The 12,850-nt window shown below is 42.1% G+C and overlaps 1 protein-coding gene across 3 annotated transcripts in view; it reads left to right on the forward strand.

Moving 5' to 3' along the window:
* Positions 1 to 12,850, forward strand: part of PIK3CA (phosphatidylinositol-4,5-bisphosphate 3-kinase catalytic subunit alpha) — a 71,695-nt gene that overhangs the window by 47,929 nt on the left and 10,916 nt on the right. For all 3 annotated transcript variants that reach the window (XR_014776654.1, XM_084768484.1, XM_084768485.1), the window contains exons 10-17: positions 4,421 to 4,545; positions 5,251 to 5,332; positions 5,610 to 5,774; positions 5,964 to 6,067; positions 7,617 to 7,788; positions 10,055 to 10,161; positions 10,555 to 10,676; positions 11,835 to 11,913. Coding sequence is in view for 2 of the 3 variants with exons in the window: in XM_084768484.1 (XP_084624610.1) it covers positions 4,421 to 4,545; positions 5,251 to 5,332; positions 5,610 to 5,774; positions 5,964 to 6,067; positions 7,617 to 7,788; positions 10,055 to 10,161; positions 10,555 to 10,676; positions 11,835 to 11,913 (956 nt within the window). In the remaining variant the exon portion in view is untranslated. The remainder of the gene's footprint in view (positions 1 to 4,420; positions 4,546 to 5,250; positions 5,333 to 5,609; positions 5,775 to 5,963; positions 6,068 to 7,616; positions 7,789 to 10,054; positions 10,162 to 10,554; positions 10,677 to 11,834; positions 11,914 to 12,850) is intronic.

Raw genomic sequence — 12,850 nt, forward strand, 5'->3', positions numbered from 1 at the left:
TAGACTAGTGTATCTACTACACTACTCCTGAATAGTAGTGCTCTACCCAGGAAAGACCTCTCTGAGGTGGTAACTGGGAGTTGAGAGGAAAGTGTGTGTAAATGTGAGTTGAACTTGGAGGCAGCAGCAGGAGCAGCAACTCATCACACCACAGTAGTCCAGAAACAGTGGAGTTGCTCACCTCATTGTCTGATCTTGTCACCAGAGTAACTCAGATCATGGGCCATTTACTCTTCCTTGTAGCTTAATGATAGACATGGGCGTGCTAAGAGCTGTTCCTGCTCTAGGGTGTCTTCTCCATTCCAAATGACTGCTTTTCATGTGGGTTGCTGTAGGCTGCAGAAAAACGTGCTGATTAATATTGGGCTTAGACTGTGGAATATGTCTGGCCAAGTGTAGTAACAGCAGTGCATAAGAGCTCCTTTCAAAGGCCATCCTGCCAGACAGTTTAAACTAATTGTCTTCCTATGTATACAATGCAAGAATAAAACAAAGTAAGCAAACGGCACTTCTTTTTGGAGTAGTGCTAACACTTAATAAGGACTAAGGTTTTATGACTTGCAGTGTGTTTTATTTATTTTTATAGAATATATAGAACTCTTTGGTTTGCCATTTAGATATGTAGGAAATGTTTCTAAATGTAAAGTAATTATGAAACCTTAGTCTTCCTTGATGTTCAGGCATTTTTCTGTTCCATCTCTTCCAGTCAGGCTCAAGGAAGACTAAACAAATAGAGAGATGTTGAGGAGGGCATAATACCTGGAGAGAATAGGAGTGACATACAGTCAGTAGTAACAGCTCTGGGAAGAGAATAAAGTTTTAATTAGTCTGCAAATACCAACCTTACGTTTTTTTTTTTCCTTGTGTTTTTAGACATTAATTAGACAGAATTTCTCACTTTTCCCCCTTGGGAGTATCATAGGAATGTGGGTAGCGCTGTGTCTCTCAGCCTTAGCCCACACTGAAGGCCAAGTGTGTCCCATTTGTAGATTATGCTGTGTCTGGCAGGATGCTGAGCCATACCTGTGGCCTCTGAACCACTAGCACCAAACTGATGATCAAAGATGTCTCCAGGGGCTGGAGATACGGCTCAGAGATTAAGAGCACTGATTGCTCTTCCAGAGGTCCTGAGTTCAATTCCCAACAACTACATGGTGGCTCACAGCCATCTATAATGTGATCTGACACCCTCTTCTGGCCTGAAGCTGTATATACAGGCAGAGCACTGTATACATAATAATAAATAAATTTTTTTAAAAAACGTCTCCAGAAGCCAGGTGTGGTGGCGCATGCCTTTAATCCCAGCACTCATGAGGCAGAGGCTGGTGGATCTCTGGAATTTCGAGGCCAGCCTGGTCTACAAAGTGAGTCCAGGACAGCCAGGGATACACAGAGAAACCCTGTCTCGAAAACAACAACAACAAAAAAAACAACAACAACACCAACAACAACCAAAAGACCATGAGAGACAGGGAAAGTCACCATAGCTTCAGAGGTGTATCTTGTAAGTGCAGTGTCAAACAGTGAATCCTCAGTAGAGATAAAATGAGGGGAAAGTATTTCCAGTGACAGACAGTAAGTCTGCATTCATATCTAGGCAGTAATTCAACGGGATGATTCATTCTCTGTGTTTTGTGTCAAAAACTCTGCCACACATGTGGTATTTCTCTCAATGTGTATGTAAGACTTTTATTACTATAGCATACACTGGGAAAAACAAGGCTAAAGAGATGGCTTGGCAGAGTAGAGCACTTGGTCTTGCAGAGGACATACATTCTTATATATAGCCATATCATGGCTCACAACCGTCCAGTTCTAGGGGATCCATTGCTTTCATCTGACCACTGCAGGCACCAGGCATGTACACACTCCACAGATACACATGTGGGCAAAACATTCATACACACAAAGTAGTTTTGTTTTTTTTTTTTTTATCTAAAATGGAAAATCAAAGAAGGGAAAACATTGTTGGCTCATGTTTAGGGGTCTTTGTTCCTTATGGTGGGGAGGGTACATGAGCAGAGCAACTTAATGGGGGTGCTCCAGGTGGTAGCTGCAGGGAAGAGGAAGGGAGGTCTGAACACAGGCTTCCGTCTGCCTCTTTATTCTGTCCAGGCCTCCCAACCTCAGGGTGGACCGTCCCCCGCTCCCTGCCCCTCTAGAGCTTCTCACGGTCACAGTGAGGCTCTGCTCAGTCCATGCTGACCGTCCAGACCAACCGTCAGAGTGCTGGGAACCAGCATTTACTCGGTACATCTCTAAATGTAGAAATGCAGGAGGTAGATACACCGTACAGAGGCCTGGGAAAGAAGGACGTGACTCAGCCAGGCAGTGGTGGCTACCCAGCACTCGGGAGGCAGACGCAGGTGGATCTCTCCGAGTTGGAGGCCAGCCTGGTCTACAATGTGAGTCCAGGACAGCCAAGGCTACACAGAGAAACCCTGTCTTGAAAAAACAAAAAAAAGAAAGAAAGAAAGAAAAGAAAAATGGTGGTTCAAAATTCACTTGTTAATCACATGATTCATAAATATAAATGTAAAATAAAAATGTCTTATAATTGTTGAGCAAGAAAAGTGGCCATCTTGATGTCATCAGCAAAAGTATGAACTACCATGACAAACATTGTGCTTTGAGAGTGTTATTTACAGTTTGACAAAGATATTTTAAAATATAAGGTACAGGTTTTTTTCTCGTTTTCTACAAATTATTTCATATTAACATACACACTTAAAAATACAAAAGCAAATTAAAAAAACCCTCATTTATCCAACTGAAATGTACCTTTTCAAAGTGAGACCAATAAAGATTTACATAAGCAAATGAGTCCATGGGATGCTGATGATGATCAGTAATGATTTACGACAACAGGCTTCTAGTCCAGACCAATGTGATAACCCCCTAACTGATTTCCCTTCTTCTTTGGAACAGCTGCAAAAATCATTAAGAAACATAGATCAAGCCATGGCTTTCATCCCCTAGGTAGCTCTCTAAAAACATTTCTCAGTCTAAGCTGCCAGTCTCACATGCTAAGCCCCTCCTCCACTGTCTGCTTCCTCTTACCCACTGGGCATTGCTTTCACTGGTTTTCGTCCGGTTTCTACATTAGACCAAAAAAAAATTTTGGAGGGGGGCAGGGGCAGTGCGGAGAACTTCTAGACAGGGTTTCTCTGTTTAACAGCTCTGGCTGTCCTGGAACCCGCTCTGTAGACCAGGTTGTCCTCAAACTCCCAAGTGCTGGAATTAAAGGCACACACCACCACTGCGTGGCTCCAAACTTATTTTGACTTGGCTACTAGACTGGGTGTTCTCTGAGTAGGATCTACTTTCTAACTGTAACAGCAAGAATAAAGCAGCGCACAGCACAGCACATGTGTACCAAATGCTTATGTCCACGTGGTACTTCCTCTTCCTGTTATGTAAGTTCAGGATACATCAGTATATAAGACCAGCTAGCACAGAGGACGGGGATCAAGCCCAGGTGGTCAGGCTTGGTAGCAAGCATCTTTATCTAATCAGTGTGCCATCTTACGGACCCTCTTGTGTTGTTTTGTTTTGTATTTTACATGATGATACTTTGGGATTATTTGAGGTGTTTGTTATTCAAAGACTTGAAGGCAGATAGTCTGTAAATACAGATAAATTTTGTTTATCTGTGTAGCCTTGACTGTCCTGGACTCGCTTTGTAGACAGGCTGGTCTTGAACTCAGAGATCTGCGTACCTCTACCTCCCCAAGTGCTGGGATTACAGTGTGTGCCACCAAGCCTGGCTTTTTGATTGTTTGGTTTTTGGCTTTTTTGTGTGTGTCTGTGTTGATTTGTTTCTCAAGACAAGGTTTCTCTGCGTAGCCTTGGCTGCCCTAGACTCACTCTGTAGACCAGGCTGGCCTTCACCTCAGAGATCTGCCTGCTTCTGCCTCCGGAGTGCTGGGATTACAGGTGTGTGCTACCACCACCGCCCAGCTGAGAATAAATTTATGCCATGGGGTTATATAGTAAGTTTGTTGCTTTCCACTTAGTACCTTAATGTTGAGAGCTTGAACAGTTGTAAGAATGGATAGTTTAGCAAGGAACGTGACAGGGTTTGCATTTTTATTTTGTCGTGTACTGCTTTTTACTCTTCTCTGCCAAAAGCGTTATCAGGCTGTAGTTTGTAGGCGTTAGGAAGGGCCTCATCAGAGAGAGAAAGAGGCTGGCATCCTTCCCCTTCGCCCCAGTCTAGGCTCCGCCATTAGTGTGGTACTGCTTGTGGTGATAATGCCCACATCACGTCTGCTCCACAGATATTGCTTTAAATGAGTTCAGTGTGAAGATTAGATTGTTTTATAATAGTTGTGAAGTTTATTAAAAATCAGTTGCTTTTCTAACTGTATTATTCATGTGTGGCGGGGAAATCAATATAAAATTATACTTTATTCCACAGAGTAACAGACTAGCCAGAGACAATGAGTTAAGAGAAAATGACAAAGAGCAGCTCCGAGCACTTTGTACCCGGGACCCACTGTCTGAAATCACTGAACAGGAGAAAGACTTCCTATGGAGCCACAGGCAAGTGTAGGGGGGTGAGGCTCTCAAGGCAGAAAACTGAGGGCCTTGATTCCTGTCAGGGAACCGGGTGTGTGAGCCAGCACACCATCGGGGTGCTGCTTTGGAGGTAGGGTCTCAGTATAGTCCATGCTAGGCTTGAGCCCAGTACATAGCGCGCTGCCTCTGTTCCTAGAAACCCCTTCACGTCAGCCTCCTGACTCAGTGCTGGCATTACAGCTGTGTGACCCCAAACTCCTAGTAAACAAAACATAATTGAAATGTTATTTTCTGTATTAATGTTGACTTTTTCAAAAGTATGGATACAGATGGTTCTTTCTTGAAACCCATGCTATGTCGATGCTTGTGGGGAAGCACCTTTGCCACTGGGCGTCTCGGCAGCTCCCTACACTGTTGTAGCTAACTGAAGGAGGTGCCCTTCATACCTGTGGAGACTCTGTGACGCGCGCATCTTGTCCAGTAAGCTCATTAAGTTCAAAGAGGTGAACAATTTGAGTGCCTAAAGAGGAGAGTAATCGTTAACTGTCAACTAATATTTCCCCTTCATTTGAATCTTCATAGATAATGTAAACATATGTACAACACAAGTTTGGCTTTTCAGATAGGCTAGTAATAATAATAAGCGTAGAAGTTCTTACAGGTGCATGATGGGGAAATCAGATGTTAGACCTGGCATAACAGCATATTCTTTATTGTCTTTGCCAACAGACACTACTGTGTGACTATTCCTGAAATCCTACCCAAACTGCTTCTGTCTGTCAAGTGGAATTCCAGAGATGAAGTAGCCCAGGTGAGATTACTTAGGGGCTTTGCGCAGAACCTGTGTGTTGCCGAAATCATCACCTCTCAGAAGATCTGCACCAACTGAAAGGATCATGATGACACAATTAGGAAAACACCAGTCTTAATCATTTCCATATATAAAACTAATTACATTCAAAATGTAAAGCAGACTTTGACGATAATTCATATAAACTGTTTAAAATCAGATCTTAAAACAGTGTTTAGGAAAAAAAAACCAGTGTTTTGGATTTTATATGTGATTTACTGTAATTCTCTGTACACAGATGTACTGCTTAGTAAAAGATTGGCCTCCAATCAAACCAGAGCAGGCCATGGAGCTCCTGGACTGTAATTATCCAGATCCTATGGTTCGGAGTTTTGCTGTTCGGTGCTTGGAAAAATACTTAACAGATGACAAACTTTCTCAGTACCTCATTCAGCTCGTACAGGTGAGGCCTGGAAAACTGGGGTGCTTTATCCACATCATACAGCTGTCCAGCAGCAGCATTAGCTTATGCTTTTTAAAAAATCCATATATTACTACTAATAAATATCAACTTTGTTTATAGAATTCTTTGTTTAAGGCAGAAATAGGCCTGATTCATCTGAATTTTTGTATTTTTCTTCTGATTCCTCAGGTCTTAAAATATGAACAATATTTGGATAACCTGCTTGTGAGATTTTTACTCAAGAAAGCATTGACAAATCAAAGGATTGGCCATTTTTTCTTTTGGCACTTAAAGTAAGTCAGATTATTTCCTACTTAGACATGTATAACTTGCCTCCCTAGTAAATGTGTAGATCTTGCTGCTATGTCCGTCTGGAAAGCTGTTGCATTCTAGAAGCCTGCTGCTGCATAGTTCTTTTCTTTGGAATTAAATGAGCAACATAAGTCAGAACTGAAGGCTGTCCTGTTAGTGCACATAGTTTTTATAAAGGTTTTGCTTCCATGTTGAGCCAAGTAAAACTGGCCAGATGCAAATTAATGTTGTGATAGGTTTCACTGTATACATAGATGTCATCCCAAAATAGAAATCTTACCTTGGAATCCAGAATATTAATGGCAAAGCCCCACATTCCCACATTCCTTGTGAGAAAATAAGCTAAGAAGGAAAAAGTGGCTTTTGCAAGTGATCCCAGGACTTTGGGAGGCTGAGGCAGGAGGATCACAATTACCAGGCTAGCCTCTACTTCATAGGGTGATGCTGCCCTGTGCGGGGGAGGGCTGTGTGTGACAGAGGAAACTACTTTACGAACTGTGTTACAGTACTCAGAGTTGTCACAAGTCACCTAGATCACAGGAAATTTAGAAACAGGTTTGTGTGTAGTGTGGCTTTGTTTTTTGTTTTTAATTTTTAAAAATAATTTATTTATTTTTATTTTATGTGCATTATATATCTGTGGGTGTCAGATTTTGAAGTTACAGACAGTTGTGAGCTGCCATGTGGGTGCTAGGAATTGAACCCAGGTCCTCCAGAAGAAGAGTCAGTGCTCCCAACTGCTGAGCCATCTCTTCAGCCCTTTCATTTGTTTTTTAATTAAAGTTGTTGGTATCTAGAGACACTGTGTTTGAAGTAAGCACAAACAAAAATGTGACCATGCTTGCAGGAAACGTAGGACTCTGAGAGCTTCTTACCTGCCTCAGGTCACTCTATTATTTTACTTTCCTATTTTCTTCTTTTGTATCTTACATTGAGATTAATGAATAAAAAGTAGCTAAGATAACCCCAGATCCATAACATGCCTAGCTGTTTATTAAGTTTACACAGCCAAGAACTACCTGAAACACCTGTTTATTTTCTTCTAAATTGGTAGGTTTTAAAATCATTGATTAAAATATTTATTGACTAGAAAAAGGGTTTTTCCTATCTTCTGAGACCATGTATATGCTCATTTAAGACTAGATATAGGTCAGTGCCTGAGTTAGAATAAAAACCAAGCTCACTTCCTGACTCCATATATTTGATATTCTGCACACCCTCTTGGTCTAGATTACGGATATCCCCTATCCAGACACTTAGAGGAGTACATGTAGGGCTGGAGAGATGGCTCAGGGGTTAGAGCACTGGCACCCTTCCACAGGACCTGAGTTGAACTCCCACTACCCACATGACAGCTCACAGCAATCTCTACTACAGTTCCAGGAGATCCTGCGCCCTCTCTGGCCTCCACGTGTGCTGCATGCACACGGTACATAGACATACATGCAGGCAAACTCCCATATACATAAAGTAAGCAAAAAAATAAAAGGACTAAATATATACATAGATAAATTTTGCTTACTCTTTTAGATCTGAGATGCATAATAAGACTGTCAGTCAGAGGTTTGGCCTGCTGTTGGAGTCCTACTGCCGTGCCTGCGGGATGTATCTGAAACATCTGAACAGACAAGTAGAGGCCATGGAGAAGCTCATCAACCTGACTGACATCCTCAAACAGGAGAAGAAGGATGAGACACAAAAGGTGTGTGAAGAGCTCTTCCATTGGCTTTGAACGCTTTGCTTAAAGTGGAGCCCAGTGTACATATATAGTACTTGTGATTTGGATTTGAATTCCACTGGCTGCCAGTTGTGTGATAGATACATTATGTAGGCTTCTAGGACTCATTTTCCTCAACCGCAAAATAGAAATAGTACTTTGCACATAGTGTACTTGTGAGAAGGACTCTATCCCATGACAGCAAAGCACCTGTCACCTTCCTTGGAATGTCAGGGTACCCACTATGTACACTTCTTATATAGCCGTAAGTAATTAAAATGAGTCCTTTCTTATCTCACTTATCTTGGTAATGACCCCAAAAATAAGTAGAAGGACCGAGTTTAAGTGGACTCAATAACCACCTGTCATCCTCAAGGTTCTCAGGACCTTTGCCCTCCCCCCCCTTCACTCACTACTGCCACCTGAAAGGCAAGCGGTGCCTCCCATGTGGTGAAACAGGAGGAACCAGTTACCAGTGAGTCCCAGAAGGCAAACACAAGTGAGCAGCGCAGAGTCGATGTTTACCCCCAACATCTATAGTAGTGATGTTAGGGGGGAAACACAACGTTTTAAAAGTTGCTGCAATTAATATAAAAGAAAGTTACTGTATTAATTTAGATGCCTTAAAATATGTGATTGAATCAACTCTTTTAAAGTACAGTATATAGATTCAAATATAGATTATTAGAAAATATATGGAACAAGCTAGGGTGTAGCTGTTGATGGTATATGCGGAGTTCACACAAGCTCAGTCCCCAGCACCACATAAATGACGTTTGGTGTAGCATGTGGTGCATGGAAATGAGTAAGTAAATATATGTGAAAAGAAATAAAAATGTAAAAGAATTGTACTATTTCTGATGTGATCCTGGGCAGCAGTGCCCTGTTTCTTTCTTTCTTTCTTTCTTTCTTTCTTTCTTTCTTTCTTTCTTACTTACTTACTTACATACATACATACATACATACATACATACATACATACATACATACATACATTGCAGGTGGTTCTTTGTTTGGTTTTGTTTTTTGAGACAGGGTTTTTCTTTCCAGCCCTGGCTGTTCTGGAACTCACTTTGCAGACCAGGCTCACCTCAAACTCACAGAACTCACCTGCCTCTGTGTCCTGAGTGTTGGGATTACAGGCATGTGCCACTGCCCTGGCTATATTGCAAGAGTTTTGAAAAGCTTTGTAGCAGATAGTTTGCTAAACCTTCATTCTGTGCTGGAGTCTTCATATCACACAGTGACTCTTACACAGTGGCTTCATTAGGAAGTTGGAGTTCACCACTCAACTCAATGTTGGCTTAAATGGGATTATAGTGAGGAGCCAAAATTAAACTCTGGAAACACAGATGGTTCCACTGGATGGTTTTATGTTTATACTAGAGTATAGAGGGCCCTGTGCTAATAGAGTAGACAGATCACTATCTTTTGTACCTTTACTCAAAAAAGCTACCTAGCTGTAGATGATGAGATTTTCTAGCTCTTCACTAATATAGAGAAATTGGGGAAACTTCGTTATTCAGATTCCAGTGCGAAAACTCAATTCCTACCCCCTAGCCTCTTGTTCATTCACGTTTTTTTTTATTTCCAGTAAATGAATGTTTTCTTTAAAATACATCAGAAGCCAGGTAGAGGCAGGCGGATCTCTATGAGTTTTAAGTCAGCCTGATCTACAAAGGGAGTCCAGGACAGCCAGGGCTACACAGAGAAACCCTGTCTTGAAGGGGGGGAAAAACCACATCAGATATTGCTTGATAGTTCTGAGTAGATGGGTGGATCTGCATATAGTGTCAGATTCTATATATCAAGAGGTTTTCTAGATTTTTCTTTTCATCCTCACTAGATCTTTTTTACCTGATCATGTGAATGAAGTTGTCTTAAGAATCCTAAAAGTAAGAATATTAAGCTCGTATAGTAGCCTAGCCTTTTTGTTTTCCTTCTCAAATAAGGATCTGCATACTTTCTCACTGACAGGCCAGGCAGTAAACACCTGATGTCTCAGATCACATGGTCCAGCCTTACCTGCTGCACTCAGCTGTGAAGGCAGCCAGTACACAAATGGCAGGGCAGTGCTTTAATGACCTTGACTTACAACCCACAGTCATCCAGAACCATGCTCCCAACTGATTTACTGCTCCAGTCATGACTTCCTAATCAGCAAGAGTTTGCCTGGCCCAGGGACTGGAAGCAGCAGCCACTGCTGTCCCTCACAGACTCCACTCCTCACTTGGCTGTTCTTTGTTACCAGGTACAGATGAAGTTCTTGGTTGAACAGATGAGACAGCCAGATTTCATGGATGCTTTACAGGGTTTTCTGTCCCCTCTGAATCCTGCTCATCAACTAGGAAACCTCAGGTAAGGTTAATGCCTGTTACTGATAGGGTTAAGTATTTTTCCAGATAAGTCTTAAAAGTCCAATCCTCCAAATCTTGTAAACTAGCAATAGTAAAATAGTCTTAAACTAGAGCTGCATTTATTTAGAATCACTTTCTGCTCCTTTGATAATAGTTTGGATCTTCCTCTAGTTCGAAGTTCTGATATAAACAAGAAGTTGGCAGTGATCTGTATAAAGCCAATAATTACGTGTTCTTAGATTGGTTGAAAATTTTATATATTTTAAAGATTTTGAAAAAGTTTTAATTCTTACAACACTTCAAAAAAAGTTATTGTGTATGCATTTTAAGTATGCCCAAGGACTAAAACTATAAAAAGCTTCGGTGCCTGATAAAGTCTTCAACTATTTTACAGGCTTGAAGAGTGTCGGATTATGTCCTCTGCAAAAAGGCCGCTATGGCTGAATTGGGAGAACCCAGACATCATGTCAGAGCTGCTGTTTCAGAACAATGAGATCATCTTTAAAAATGGCGACGGTGAGGAGAGCGCCAGTGAGCTCATGCTGCGTGCATGCTGCTCTCTTTATACACAGGATATTTATGAGCTGCAGGGACCTTTGAAAGCCATTTAAGGGCCGCTGTTTTATCATCTACAATATTAAAGTGTCTTATATTTAAGTGTGCATGTGAAGGCGTTTGGGGACTGGGATATTGTGCTTTAGTGGCTCAGAACCCGGAGTCCAGAGAGAGTAGGTATGTGCAGACACTTCTGCTCCCCTTACCTGCCCTGAAGGTGGACCCTCCCAGCAAAAAGCACTCACTTGTTATGCATCTCAGCAACCAGGGGCAATAACGGAGGGTTGACTCCTATAATCCTAAGTCTAGTACTCATCCCCATACCCCTAGTGAGTATTCTTGAGTAAAGAACAAAACTGGCATGTCTGTCTGTATTCATCCTGGGTCAGACTACAAATTGGCCAGATTAGATTAGCAGGAGAAAAATCACCCAGAATATGAGACTCGGAAGAAAGGCCAAGTGGTCGTCTATCCTCTTGATCTGTATGGAGACTGAGCTGGACGAAGGCTGACATGCAGGATGGTGAACGGGCAGAACTTAGATGAGTAAAGGTGGTCTTGATGGTACGAAGAAACAGTCTCCCCATCAAAGTTGTTAGAGCTGCACTTGGCAGCACACAACTGGAATTGGGAGATGAAGGCAGGAAGATGATATGTTCAGGGTCTTCTACACCTACATAGCCAATTGAGGGCCAACCTGGGCTACGTGACAGTCAGGACCTGATCTCAACCTCCAGGTGACTATCAGCCTTCCCCAATTGAGGTGAAATTTGATCTCCTTCAGAATCGGGCCTTGGAATCATTGTCTACCTTGGCTTACTTTCTGTGTGCAAGGGTGGTTTGCGTAGCACTTACTCCTTAAGTATTCTGTGTGCTGCACCTTGGGACTATGACAGAGTCTGCCCTCTTGTAGCTTACAGTCTGGCTAGGAAAAGAATGTTCAACATGTATCTCAAAAGTGAAAGAACTCTGAGACAGAGTTTTAAATAGACTTGGAACCTTTTGAACTATCTTACTACTGCTCAGATGATTGTGCAAATATTTTAGAAGTTAATTAAACCACTGTCCTGAAAATAGTGGTATCATGGTGTTAAGTGGTGACATGTATTTGAATTTCAGATTTACGGCAAGATATGCTAACCCTTCAGATCATTCGCATCATGGAGAACATCTGGCAGAACCAAGGGCTTGACCTTCGGTGGGTAATCAAAGCATTGGTTGAAAATTATCTTTAAGAGAATGAACTAAAGTCTTAATAGTAGAAGCCTCTAGAGGCCTATATTAAAAATGCTTGCAGCCGGGCAGTGGTGCCTCACGCCTTTAATCCCGGCACTTGGGAAGCAGAGGCAGGTGGATCGCTGTGAGTTCAAGGCCAGCCTGGTCTACAAAGTGACTGCAGGACAGCCAAGGCTATACAGAGAGACTCTGTCTCGAAAAACCAAATAAAAAGGAACCTTCTCCTGAGTGCCTTAAGACTGCTCACCCTGGAGGGCCACTGTTAGGGTTAGAGCTGACAGGGAAGCTGCATAGATGGCACCATGGTTGGAAGAACTTGCTGCTCGGCTCGCAATTGCCTATGGCTCCCAACTGTAGGGGATCCAGCACCCTCTTCTGACCCCCCAGGCACCACACCTGTATGTACATGCATATAAATACACATGCAAATTTTAAAATATTTAAATTCAGAAGTAAGTTTCATCACAGAAATTTAGTAGTCCTAAAGCCACCTTTTAAACAATTTTGTAGTAAAGTGTAGGAAAGCAACTGAAGTTATCAGTTTCTTTTTCTACCCAGTGTTCTGTGATCATCTGTGCTTTCTTCCCTTAACTTTGCACAAGTGTTTTATGTGCTCATCGTTGTTGCCTCTAATAGGTGTTCTTGGACTTGACTCTTGCAAATCCATAGAAATCACATGCTCAGAAGCTGCCTGCTTTGCTTTAGCACTTTGGTCTGGTGGACATTGTTGCGGTTACTGTTCTGTCTCCATGAAAAGACACCACAACCACGGCAGCTCTTAGGAAAGGAGGTGTTTAACTGGAGGGTTGCTTACAGCTTTAGAGGGTTGGTACGTGGTCATCACAGTGGAGAGCAGACAGGCACAGTGCTGGAGCAGTCGCTGAGAACTTTTCATTCTA

The sequence above is a fragment of the Acomys minous genome (assembly GCF_964271855.1).
Source record: "Acomys minous genome assembly, chromosome: 19".
In the NCBI taxonomy this organism is placed as follows: Eukaryota; Metazoa; Chordata; class Mammalia; order Rodentia; family Muridae; genus Acomys; species Acomys minous.